Source organism: Numenius arquata, chromosome 4 (genome assembly GCF_964106895.1).
Source record: "Numenius arquata chromosome 4, bNumArq3.hap1.1, whole genome shotgun sequence".
NCBI classification, from domain to species: domain Eukaryota; kingdom Metazoa; phylum Chordata; class Aves; order Charadriiformes; family Scolopacidae; genus Numenius; species Numenius arquata.
In genome coordinates, this window is record NC_133579.1 from 71,431,919 (window position 1) to 71,445,657 (window position 13,739).

The 13,739-nt window shown below is 42.0% G+C and overlaps 1 protein-coding gene across 1 annotated transcript; it reads right to left on the bottom strand.

Moving 5' to 3' along the window:
- Positions 1–3,088: 3,088 nt before the first annotated feature.
- On the bottom strand, positions 3,089–10,903 carry MPLKIP (M-phase specific PLK1 interacting protein). The gene is made up of 2 exons (XM_074146661.1): positions 10,439–10,903; positions 3,089–5,928 (listed from the first exon to the last, which is right to left on the bottom strand). Exons 1-2 carry the CDS (start codon positions 10,802–10,804, stop codon positions 5,725–5,727), a joined length of 570 nt encoding a protein of 189 aa, XP_074002762.1. The 5' UTR covers positions 10,805–10,903; the 3' UTR covers positions 3,089–5,724.
- Positions 10,904–13,739: the final 2,836 nt, after the last annotated feature.

Below are 13,739 nucleotides of genomic sequence, written 5' to 3' on the forward strand. Positions count from 1 at the left end.
GGTTGGAAGGGACCTTAAAGATCATCGAGTTCCAACCCCCCTGCCCTGGGCAGGGACACCTCCCCCAGGTTGCTCAAAGCAACCTGTCGCTGTTAGCTGGGAAAAATGAATGCTCCGAATAAGCAATTTGGTAAATTAATTTTAATATTTGAAAATTACTTCCCCTTTAGAACTTGAAGGCATAACTTCTTTACTGCTAAAAAATACTGACATTTGAAATCAAAATGCAGGAATACTTATAAAATCCAATAAATAAATACGTGCTAATCCAGCGCCAAAAGCTTTCCACATGCAGTGAATAGTACAGCCTACAGTGTTGTGAAATTGAGTATGTCAATACTGTATGTCAATATTCTATGTAAAACAGACTTTTCACTTTTGCCAGAGAACAGGTCCATGTTGTGAAGTGATGACTTCGACTGAAGTTCACGTCATGGGAAGTCAGTGCTTCTCCAGAAGAAAAATAAGAACAAGACCAGTCTCATAGTTTCTGAGGCTGTGTAAGAATCTGAAGCTGCGCAAGACATTCTTTTGTCTGTAAGGTAATTTTTGAGAAATACCTTTTTCTGTCTTACTAGGGAGTGGGCTGGCATTTTTTTCACCTGCGATCTGGAAGCGGGCTAATACAGGTTATGCTGCATCGTAACAATATCCCTGCTCGCGTAGTCCATCTCACACTGTGTAGATCAGTTTCCAGCTCAGCATCTCAACTGCTGTATTTTTTGCTTCATTTTTGTCCTGTTAAAGGGGGACAGAGCAGCTCTTATTTTAATAGCAGTAGTATCAGCAGTATTTAAAAATTTCACTCCGGAACTCTGCTGCTACGACCTCTTTAGCCACAGAAATTACTCTCTTGTATACAAATGTTTGTATTTATGGTTCAGAAAAGGCATGTGCAACAGCCACAGATAGTGACCAAAGTGCAGTTGAATTCACCTGTGATTTTACTGCAGAAGAAGAGACTGTTCAACTGTTTTAGGAGTTAAAACTACAGATTAGAATTCATAATGCTGGTAAAACTTAAGATCCAGGACATGCACTAATGAAACCACTAATATGGTTTAAAATGCAGCTGGTGAAACAAAATGCAGGACTATTTGGCTCAAAACACCCTGGGCCCTGCTGCACTGGAGTGACAAGAAACAAGGGGTGACCTCTAGGTGAAGAAGAGGAGTTTGATCACCCTGTTGTAGCACCAAGCATCTGCCCAACTATTTCCACCCCAGCAGTCAAAAGATTTCCTACTGTCATCAAGGAAGTAATGAGGATGAGATAAAGCTCTTTTAGCCAGATCTGAAATGCTTTAAAGGGAAGGTCTAGATTTGAGGTCTAACTATCCAGAGCGAGTAGTTTTTTCATGGCAAATTTGGAAGCGCAGGTTGAGAAAGTGTTCTTAAACCCTAAGGCAGCGAGTGACAATGGCAGAAAATGAAACTGATTCAATCTGTGCCTAGTGAGATGTTCAGACTTTTTAGTTACTTAGGCAAAGAATTTGACTGCAAACTAATGGCTGAATGTTGGAACTATACTACTGTTCAGCGTTAACACAACTCGGTGATTTCTTTCTTGTGGTGTAAGAAGTTATTTGAGCCGTCTCAAGTGTAAAGTTTAACTAGTTACCTATGTTAATTGGTAGACAAGCTTCTGAAAGCTCAAGACATGAAAATCGTTACATGATTCTTCACCAATCAGTGTAGGCAATGTTCCCTTTTCTCCCCTAGTACAAGGAAGGCGGGAGGAAGGCATGCGCCGGGATTTAGGGAAAGGAGAATAAAGTCTTTAGAGAATTTAGGAACACTTTGTAAAAAGAAGTTTAATTCATTGCAAGACAGTCTTGGATCATGTATAAAAGCGCATGCACGAATCTGAATTCAGAGCAATTGCTAAACAGAGCCGTTTATTGCACAGTTGGTAAAAAGCACTGACAGACAAATGGACGATACAATTTTCAAACTGTAATGTCAGATACTCACGTATCTTGGTTGCAGCACAACTTGAAACCCAAACAGACTATAAAAACTTGTCTTTAGAGCTGAATAGCTACTTGTAGGCTTGCCATATAACGCCTTTCAAATGCTCCCCCTCAGATGTCTAATTAACACATTTCTATAAAGTGAAGAGCCCATAAAGATATCCTCAACAGGAAAAGAAAAAAAACCTGACTGCAGAAGTAGCTCCTGGTCAACAGAACGTGTAACATTTCCCCTGCAAACTATTCCCAGTTTTGACATTAGAAAAATGCTACATCTCAAGGCCTTCTTCTAAAGAGAAGTAGCCTGAATTTTCAAAATGCTCTTTTAATTGTAATTTCAACATTCTAAATTGTTTTACAATTTCGGTGTAAAAAGGTGTCCCAAGTGCCAGAGAAGAATGAACGTTCTGTATTATAAAGTCGCACAGAAAACCCAAACCTGAACTATCTGTGAAGTATTACAGTACACAACTTGAGGTAACCCCCCACCCCGTGTGTTGCCATATTACACAGAATCGTACTCGGCTGATTTAAGTTATTTTACTGTGGTATTAGTACAATGTAGTAGCAATGCAGTTTGCCGTTAAGCACAGTCGGAAACAGCAACAAATGAAATTTAATTTTTTGCTAGAAGAGAATTAGTCATGAGTTATAGAACTCCTTTACAACAACTGAGTGGAAAGTCAGAGGGACTTGACACAAGCACAATACAAACAAAAGGGAACGGAAAAGAAGTACATCAACCCAAACTTCTGAAAAAGGAGCTAAATGACTTACCTTGAAGTCTAAGAAGTCTGCTGAAGAAAGAACAATGCCCATAGTCTTAGCGTGTTCATTACAGAAGAATCCCTTCGTTAAAAAGACACAGGCACTATTTTCTTTCACGGGCTCATGAAGAAGGGATGTATTTGTGCCGTATTTTTTATCATCAAATGCTACTTCCAGAGCCATACTGCTAACATTCAGTAACAAATGAGGAAGCAATATATTAAGCTACCTCCATTAGAAACATGGGGGAAAAGAATGTTTGCCATATGGGAAAAAGTAGAAAAATTGGTGAGGAAGTAAGTGCTTAAGCTTCCCGGATATCATAGCAAAAAAAGCAAAGCTTAAATTGGCTTTAAGTACATTATATTTATAGTTCTGAACATGTGTTCATGCATTTTACAGCTATTCAACAATGACATTTTGAAATTTTACTCTAATTGCAGAATTTTGCCTACGAGCCAGAAAGGTGAATAATTTTTTAGAGTTTTTGGTGCAGTATGATGAGGTTAGTAAGTTTATTACATCTACACTTTAATTCCTTGCTGATTCTTGACCAAATTATTGGAGTCTTTAGCAGTATGATGTACTTATAATTGTTGGGTCATATCCTGAAGTGCACTGGAACAGCAGCTTAACAGATGGCAGTGTGGAAAGCCTGTATTGATTAAACAATGCTTTGAGATTATTTGCTCAATTCTCTTTCTGGAACATTTACCTTCGTTGATGTCTGACATCCAGTTCAAGGAGTTAACAGTTATTACCAGAGGAGGCTGGGCTTTCATCCCTGGGTCAACTGCAAAGCCAAAGTGGAAAAATGCATCTTTGCCATCTGCAAGGGCAGCTGATACCGGCTACCGTAATAAGCAGTCCCACCTCTAACAGTCTCTCCTCTGTCATGAATCCTTTTCCTTTCCTTTCTCCTTTCCAAACCCAGTTTCTTCTCATGCCTAGCTGGGAACACATTCATAACTTTCATCTCTTAAATAACATCGTAGCCGTTCCCCCAAGATCACCAAACATTGCAAAAGGTAAACTGCATTGAATTACAAAGGAAATAGTAACAAAAAAGATGACTTGGTGAAGCACCCTGTAATATGTTTTTGTGAGCTTTACAGCACCTGACAAGGTTAGAAAAAAAAAGGGTGTATGTGTGTAAACTTCACATGTCACTTTTCATAATGACATTGATTGATTTATAAATTCTAAAGACTGTAGCTTGTCAAATCATCTCAGTTTTGCTGGTACGTGTTACAGGTAACAATACTGATAGCTGCCGTTCAAGCACGGTTTTGAGTCTGGGACGAAGATTTAACCACTCTTGATATTAAGCAGGCGTTATGTTCTTGGTTCTCTGAGCAGCCTTTTTGGATACGCTACCAAAATAATAAAGTCAATGGGGGAAGACACAAGTGACTAGATTATGGTCATGAAAGTGCAACTGCCTCAGCTAGCACGTTTCAACACGTTAACCCCTCTTCCAGTTTGAAGTTGTTCCTGAAGGCAGTATTAAGCCCAGACATTTTATGCTTAAACAGATAAAGAAGTACGTAGGACTATTCTACCTCAGCAAAAGACAAGTTACTAAGAACAGTTTAATGTGATTCCCTGTGCTCTTCTTCCTAACCATGCTTCAGGACTACAAAAATATGTTTTCTGTGCAGTATGTAAGAAGCTTAAAAGGAAACATATGCTTAGAACACTGAACTAATGCTTTTATTTATTTTTAACTAAGTTTTCACCCTCTACCTACTGCTTAAAAGCCAAGATCAACAAAGAAAGAATGGTAGGTTCAACAAAAATTTACATATCTACTGCAGGCTTAACATGGCCTGTTAAGAGCGTGCCTGCAGCTGGAACTAGTACTTATTTATTCTAGATTACAATATTCACTACTAGATTTAAGAATGGATCTTCCACATATAGACAAGCTTTAAAAAAACCTCACTGCTTTCCTCTTCAATATAAAAATATAGCATGCATGCACACAAAACAAGACTTCTCTAGGTAAAAATAAAAAGTAATTTAAAAAATTTAAAAAATCTTGTACAGATTAGAAAAAAAAAAAGCTATACGTGTACTAATGTCAACTATATAACAAACTTGCATTCAATTCTATGCTACGCTAACAGGTGGATCCAGAAAGAACACTTGCATTTATTTAATCTTGATGTTTTATATGCTCCTTTGACTTAAATTGCCACTGAACAGACTCATTACTATAACCCAAAAATGTCTAGTTTTCTTCCAAATATTTTTTTTTAAATACAAAAGCAAATTATTACAGAATTACGTTTATGACTCAAGAGTTGGTTCAACAAATGAAACTTTCCAAAGACAATACATTTGTTTCCTGAGATGGCTAAAAGTCACGTTTCAACTTCACGTTACACTACAATTAGCAAAATATACTATGCACAAAATCAGAGGTTAACTACAGCATACAAACACATTTACAGAATTTCACCTAATTTCTCTAGTACTATTTGTGTTAATGCGTACACCTTAACAGAAGTCCTAAAATAATCTTTATACATTACAAAACAAGGATTTACAAAACTTTTATTTTATTTCCAAGTTAGTTACTTTCATTCTAAAAATGTTGAAACATAAAAAAATACCATTTCCTAAAGGAGTTTACAATAAAAGGCTAACAATCTGGCATGGAAGAGGTAAATATATGGAAACCTGTTTTAACAGTCACAAATCAGTCGCTGGTGATTAAAGAACACTTTGTTCTTCAAAGCTGGTAGGCACTTCCACGTAGCCAGAACCGTAAGTTTTCCTACCACTCCTTTTCTCTCCCATACATAAAAATATCCAATGCAATAATAATAATAAAAAAAAAAAAAGTAGGATAAAAGGGTGGACATGTGATCAAATAAAAGCATTATCTAAGGTCTTGATTACTGCTCCTCTTGTGTAAGTGTAAAGATTTTGTCCCAAAGTTTTCCTGACAAGATGGAGTTATTTGGCCTTTAAAAGTGTTAGCTGAAATACCTCCCTTTTTTACCAGTATATGTTGTTTGCTCACTGCTGTATTGCTGGTTTATGTCTGTAACAGAAACTGGCTCTAGGCCAGCCCATGGGTCCTCAAGCATTGAAGGTCTGTAATAGTTTTCCACATCATTAGACACTCTTTTCTCTCTGCCATGCGCTGTACCAAATGGAGTAGAAGTCCTGGGTGATCCCTTTGGAAGAAAACCATCAGGTAAAGAAACATTTAATAGACTGATTCAAACTAAAAAAAAAAAAGAATAGTTTCCTTCTAATGCAGCAGAGCTTTGAAGCTGATTATTAACGACTAATTACTACTCCTCACTTGCATCTTCCTCAGAAAATATTAACTTTATTATACTTTTAATTAAGAGTGATGATTTACCAGGATAAGAAACCCAGCCTTCTCCAAAATATTTGTTTGCATCACTGTGGCACGTAACTACAGAAAAGCTCCTCATGCTATTTTTCAAAAGCTGCCTAAGGTAACGACACGTCTAACTCAAAAGCTGAACAACAAAACAGGGAGTTAGAAGCTGAGGAAGAAGTTTATAATGTTTACAAGAGCAGAAGTCAGATATTAAGTACTTATAGATTGAACACAGCATTGTATTAAGTGAACAGCTACAAATGACCCGAAGAACTTACTGGGAAAACCACTCTGTTTTATCCAAACTAGTGTTCTGTGAAATTTGAGAAGAGATTACTTTAGTTCATGTACAATCTGGATGGTAATCAGTGATTAGGCAGATACTGCATAAAAGAAAAACCTTTTGCATGGAGCTTTTGGCATTTGATTTTTTTTAAAGATGAAGGATCATCACAATTGCTTCTGCAAACCTACTACAAGTCTACAACTTAAAGAGAGCTGTGACATAAAGGAAATTGCTATAACCGTTTTCTCCTGTTAGCAGCATCCATTGTTCTTTTCCTCAGATTGACTTCCCTAAAAAGTGAGGTTTTGTCTAAAGCGATATTCGATTAAATTCATTTGTTTTAACCAAAGTTAAAACAACCTATACTACAGATACACAATAGCTAGTCTCCAAACATGCCTGTTGCACTCTGTATGATTAGAATAACAGGACTCTGAAGCTGATTATCAGTCTCTGACTTTGCAAAGGAGCATAAAAGCACTGATTAAGGGCTGCTTTCCCCACCCTCCTGACTTTTTGACCAGCAGTGATGGTATCCGAATTTGACTAATAAGCCCTACAGAATCTATGTAAATAGATCATACGAATTTCTGGGTAAAACTGAGAAATTGTGCCATGCAGCGAAGGCCTCTATGCTTAGAACAGATTCCACTGAAAACTGCCAAGTCTTGAACCTATTTCTGAAAGCCTGCTTGTGTGGTCCCAGTAAGTACTATTCTAGAACTCCTAAAGCTTGATTGTAATGGATACACAACCAGATGTGTGAACATCCATGTCTTAATTTACAGGGTATTTGTTTGTAATGATTCGTCATAGTGCAATTAGGTTATGGAGCTAAGATGATGATCTTAAACCAGAAAAATTACTAAAAGGTAGAGAATTACTTTATGAAGTATTACATCAAAACCACGATGGAAAGGTCAGAGAATCACCTCAGAATACAACTGAGAACATCCTAAGGGACAAGGAATTTCCTAGAGCAAGTCCGCATGCACTAGTAAAAGTGACATTAATGTTCTTTAAGCACTCACATTTAGTAGTAAAACAGTAATACGCAGGGCATTCTATTTTCAAAATAAAAAACCTAGCTCTTTAAAACACTGTGTTTAATGGAGACCCCGTAACTTTGACATCGTAAAACAGTTTGAGTGTGGAGTTTATCTAATGTTATGTTTAATTTGCAGCACTCGAAAGAAAGCTGAACTGTCACAATGATCTGCAGTATCCAGTGACAGAACAATCTAATCCAATGGTAAGACTCTTTTGGATGGATTTATTTTATAGTATCAAATTTCACTACAATGTAATGCAGGGCATCAGTAACAGTATCTTCACACGTTTGAAATCTAGGAAATGTATTATGATGTAATACAAGATTGACGGCCTTCAATAAGTGTTAAAAAACAAATCAAAATATGATCATTCACATTATAGGTCCATGGAAAAGGAAAATAGCCCTACTACCATTCCGTGTAAGACAAACTGTTTGGTGCCAAAGATACCTTAAAAAACCCTTTATATTTACTGTCACTGGTGCCAACAGTCCTTTCTCACTAAACTTTCCTTAAAGAAACAGTCAATCTATTCTCATTTTTTTTTTTCCACATAAAAAACATCTCTCTACCACAGAGAAAAAAAAAATCTTTTAGTGTTATCAACATTTTACTGAATGTGGTAAAACTGCCGTGAAAATGGGAATAATCACTCCCTTTACCAGCTTCCTTTGCCTGATATGATTTTAGCTGCTGGCAGATACACAGAAATCACGATTATACAATTTTTTAAACTTTCTATAATAATTTTCAACCCATCACCACTAACTAGCTACTGCTACTAGCTAGTTCACTAACTCTTGTTGAGTGTAGAAAGGGAAATGCTACCACTAAGTGAATTTTAAGAGGAGACGTTCAAGAGATACAACAAATGTTTTCATAAAATTTAAAGTGGATGCATCTCTGGAAAAAACAGGAAGGTCTGTAAAGTATTGGCCATATAAAGGTTAAGTCAAGTCAGTCATTTCAGAAAAATCAGGCTTACTATGTTTTTCTCTAAGTTTTCTGTTCATTTCAAAAAAATTGAAGTCTACAAGCACAAAATGAGCATGGAATACTAATCACATGTCATTAGTAGAATACTAAAGTAAATATAAACTCTTTTGGATTTCCTGATGAGATTTTTAAAGGGTCACTTCAGATTTTCATCTCAAAGGTGACAGTAGCACCATGAATTTCAAAAGCGCTATAGGTCTCTTAACAATAACATCTTCAGAAGAGAAGGGAACAATCCACATACCTCAGAAGAAATCTGATGTTTAGAATATGCGAAAAAATCCCTCTACCTGGATCTAGTCACGACCTCACAGACTGAGATTCTTGTTGCTTGTGTCAAAGAAAATGGGGACTTTATATGATTTCCTCCCTCCGTGACCGCCTCTATCACCCTCCCAGGCAAAACAACCCATGTGCATACATGTAAAAGTACACACATTTACATTACCTTAGTCCTAGGCAAAGCCACAGACATACAATGTCTTTCTAGTCTTAGAAAGCATCACCATCGGGTCAATGCTCCTAAACTACTCTCAAGGTCTGCAGAAGAAAAGGGCAGAAGGGAAAATGTTGTGCCAATCTGCGACTGGATTCAAACTTGTATCTTCTTTATGTCAGGCTTCTTTAACACCAAGGATGGAGCCTGTGACTGTTCCTGCCCACAGGACCTGACATGAAACAATTCTGAGACTAGAGGCGAAAGGATTCCTGCATATTCTTCTGCTCAGTTAATTTAAGGCAGACTTTTAAAACACACTTATTTAAATATCCAGAGTGATTTTCTGAAGGGAAATGTCTAGACATCCGTGACACAAACCACCCCTCCAGAATCTGCAGCACAAACGCCACATCCTTTGTCTTTTCAACAGGTATAGAGGTTGAAAAATCTGTAGGCTTCCACATTGGGAGAGCCTTTGCTGTTGTGTTGAAGAAAATGTATGAAGTTCATAATGATCCCCTTCTACCGACTATAAAAATTCCTGTAAGACAGCTATCCTTATTGTAAAAAAGTAACCAAAGACTATTTTTTAATGGAAACGTGACTATGCAGTGCACACACATTAAGATTTTATTGATCTCTATCAAGATTTAGCTTCATTATTACACTTTAAAGTGTCAGTAAGAGCACCAGAAAAATGTATCATTGTCTGTACTGCATGTTAATTTAATTTAGGGAAACCTTAAAAATGTAAGTCAGCTGCGTACATAAAGTTGGTATCATCTCAAGAACTGTCATCCCTGCCTGCACTGCCAGTCACACCCCCCAACTACACCGCCTGAAAAAAAGAACTCACAGAACCTGTTGTTGACAGCTGTTGGGAAAACTACTTTATATAAATTAGAGCTTTCAGTGGTATGCAAAGACTTTAAAACGATACTCTATTATCCCAACAGATGCTCTCATTTCTGTTCAAAGGAGCCTCAGCTTAATTCTTTTTAATAGAGCCCTCCTTCTCCTTACTTGTGTCCCAGAAAGCTCTGTGTGTGGACAGGGCAGCTTCCATGATGTAAGGCAACAGAGGCAAAGTAAAAACACACAGCACTTCACCCCTGTGTTAAAGAAAAGTGATCAAAGGGAGGGATACATACAAGGGAAAGGTGTTTGCTGCAGTTTTGGATGGTACTTAATTTTCCCTCTACCTTTCAGAGCACGAAAAAGAAAAAAGCTACTCTCTTCTGAGTCCTCGTGTCTTCACAACAGGCCTCGGCCAGGCCTAGGGCCCTCTTCCCTTTCCTGATCACGCAGCTCCTTGAGCTGGGGTCTCTCTGATGGACGCGGATGGGAGGGGGGGAAGACAGATGGTGCCCGCTGCGGTGCAAGCCTCCCTCTCCCCTGAAAATGGCGGTGGAGGGGGCGGATGCTGCGCCTTGCCACAAGCCCTCCGTGTGCTCGACCCTGAGGGCCCCGTTTAGCAGCAGCAGCTCCCCCCCGGCCCGGCCCGCCCCCGACCCGCCGTGCGGAGGCGCAGGCCTGTCTCCCTCACCGCCCTGCCCCATACCTGGTAGTGCCTCTGGAAGACCCCGGGCGAGCGCTTGTGCTGCGGCTGCGGGGCAGCTCCGGCCGGGGATGTGCCGCCGTAGGGAGCCGGGTAGCGGGGGCTGACGCTCTGCGGCCTGCGCGGGGTCTGGCCCCCAGGCGACGGGCTCCCGAACCGCCCGCCGCCGCCGTGGAAACCGTGGCCTCGGGGCGAATAAGGCCCAGGCCGGTGGCCGTAGGGCGGCGTGTGGTGGGGGCTCCCGTAGCCCCGCGGCGAGGGGGGCATAGGGCCTCCCCCTCCTCCTCCGCCGCCGCCGCCGGAGGGAGGGCTCCGGAAGCCGCCGCCCGCGTAGGGAGGCGTCGGGGGGCGGAAGCTCTGCCGGTACATGGCCGGGGTCGGCGAGGCGATGGCGGAGAGGAATAAAACCTGCGCAACGGCCTCCCCCAGCAGCCGCCTCGGCGGGGCGAGGTCGCGTCCCGACTTTTTTTCTCTTCCCCCTATCCCCCGCCTTCCCTTTCCCCAACAGGCGCCTCAAAGGTTCCGGGCTCAAAACGTTCCGGGCCGGGGGACACGGGCGACGACTCTGCCTTAAACAGCGCTTTGTCACACTCACCCTGAGGAATTTTGTGCCTTTTCAAGCTGAAGAGGGATAGATAATCTAATGTAAGAGAGGCTGCGGAGATGCGTCGCGGTCATAAACCTGTGAAGTTAAAGGCATATAGCAATCAATCCCGGTGTTTGTGAGTGCCCACTGTCCCGCAGTTGATAAAAATCAGCAAAATCATCTGTTGCAAAGCAAAGCGAAGCAAAGCGGGTGTTTGCTTGGCATTTCATGGCGCTTCAGAGATGCTTATGTCTACTCCTTTTGAAGACTGGTGGGAGATACGCGCTTTCCCGGGTGGTCTTTCAATACGTGAGCCTGCAAATACTACATAACGTTAGAGCAGCCCCCGTTAAAAACTTCTACGACGACATGTTTTAAAGAGTACTTAAATGGAAAAGTGTGTGGGGTTTTTTTTGGTTTTTTTTGGTTTTTTAAATGAGTTCGACCTGCCAGCAGTTCTTCGGTGGAGCAGTAGCTCAGGCAGGGAGACCTACGCATACAAGCTCACGGGGAAAAATGCTCTCTGGGGCAGAGCGCCTCGTATTTAGCGACATCAAACTCAATTTAACAATGTTGTTAATTATTATGCGTTCCTGCTGCGCTAATGCAAATCCTCAACAGGTGAAAAATAGCCGAGAGATTCGTATTTCCATCAGTACGACGAAGCAGCACTCGGTTTTAGGACATTGCAAGTTATAAAAGATAAACAGGGCTTTCAGAACGCCAGCAAACAAAAGTTACCCCATGAAACAAGCAGGATGTTTCTATGCTTTGTAACTCTTGCTTTTCTTGGGCTTTAAACAAGTGGGGTTTTGTTCAGGCTTTTTTTTTTGGGAGCGAGGGGGAATGGAGATAAATCCCTTTCCGTCCTCAGTGAACTCAGCTCTCCACTCTGTTTTACAACCTCCACGGGAAAACAAGGAGCGATATCATTACAATTCTAAAATGGCCAGAGACTAAACCTGCTCACTTCGTTATTTTTTTCTTTGTTTGTTAATCCTTTACTAGTTTTATCTTCTCTAGAAACCCAGCTTTCTACCTATTATTATTATGCATGCAAGGAATGCCATGTCTACACAAGACAGTTTATCAATGTTAAGTATCAGTTTCTCTCTCTGCCCAGCCTTATTCCAGAAAAGGACAGCTTCAGCTATTCTTGTCGCCTTATCCTCACAGTGTGAGGATTTTCCATATTTTCCTTATTTTCCATAAAGAAATGCTGAACCTCTGGGCAGGCCTTTTTATTCTATCACACGGCAAGAAGACACCACGGTCTTGTTCCTATAACAAGCCTTCCGCTCTGCCCTAACGCCAAGGATAGCCTGAAAGTACTCAGCACAGGGAAGAACTACTTAAAGGTCAATTCAAGCTAACCCTTCTGTAGCTGTGTACAACTGGAGATATTGCCTGCAGCGTGAGCAATACTGCGCCTTCAGTGAGGCACAACTGAGACCAAGGATCTCACTCACCTCACTCATGCTGGTGAAAGGATTTAATGGCATCCAGTACAACCACCTACTTCGGAAGTGTGGAAACCTGTTGCTGGGGGGGGGATTTTGTTTTTATTCCATTTTGGCAACGTTGTAGAGAATCGTCTAGGTTGGAAGGGACCTTTAAGATCATCTAGTCCAAGCGTTAACCTAACACTGGCCAAAACCATCACTAAACCCTGTCTCTAAGCACTATGTCAACCCGGCTTTTAAACACCTCCAGGGATGGTGCCTCAACCGCTTCCCTGGGCAGCCCATTCCAAGGCTTAAGAACCCTTTCCGTGGAAACATTTTTCCTGATACCCAATCTGAACCTCCCCTGGCACAACTTGAGGCCGTTTCCTCTTGTCCCATCGCCTGTGACTTGGGAGAAGAGACCGACCCCCCCCTGGCTACACCCTCCTTTCAGGGAGTTGGAGAGAGCGAGAAGGTCTCCCCTCAGCCTCCTTTTCTCCAGGCTGAACACCCCCAGCTCCCTCAGCCTCTCCTCATCAGACTTGCTCTCCAGACCCCTCACCAGCTCCGTTGCCCTTCTCTGGACCCGCTCCAGCCCCTGTGCTGAGGGGCCCAAAACTGGACACAGCCCTCGAGGTGGGGCCTCACCAGTGCCGAGTTCAGCAGGACAATCACTTCCCTGGTCCCGCTGGCCACGCTGTTCCTGATACAGGCCAGGGTGCTGTTGGCTTTCTGGGCCACCTGGGCCACGGATGCGGCAGTCTGTACACCGAACTGGACGTATAAGTTTCTAGTCATCAACCATTTGGTTTGCCCAGGCATTAGATATCACAATAAAAAAAAAAACAACACAACACCTTAAGGCTATTTTGTATAAACACTGAGGTTTCCACACAGCAGCTGGAATTACCACCGCAACACCTGCAAAGCACTTGCCTGTTTCCAAAGCCCAGCCACCCCTGACTGGGGACTACCGGGAACTACTTTATAGGGGAGGAGAACCGTCCGGCCTCCGCCGCGGAGGACGAACCGCGACGACCGACACCGGCGGAGGGACGCACGGCGGGAAAACCCGGGGCCGGGGCCCGGGCCCGTGGAGCGGTCAGGGGCGGAGCCTGAGGGGAGGCCACGCCCCGCGCCTGCGCACCGTCCCGCCCGGGGAACAATTTAACGCTCCCGCCCGCGGCTGTAAGAGAGGGGACGGGGCGGCGCCTGCGCAGTGCGGCCAAGCGCGCACCTTTTCACGACGCTCGCTGAGGCGCTCGGCGTTGCT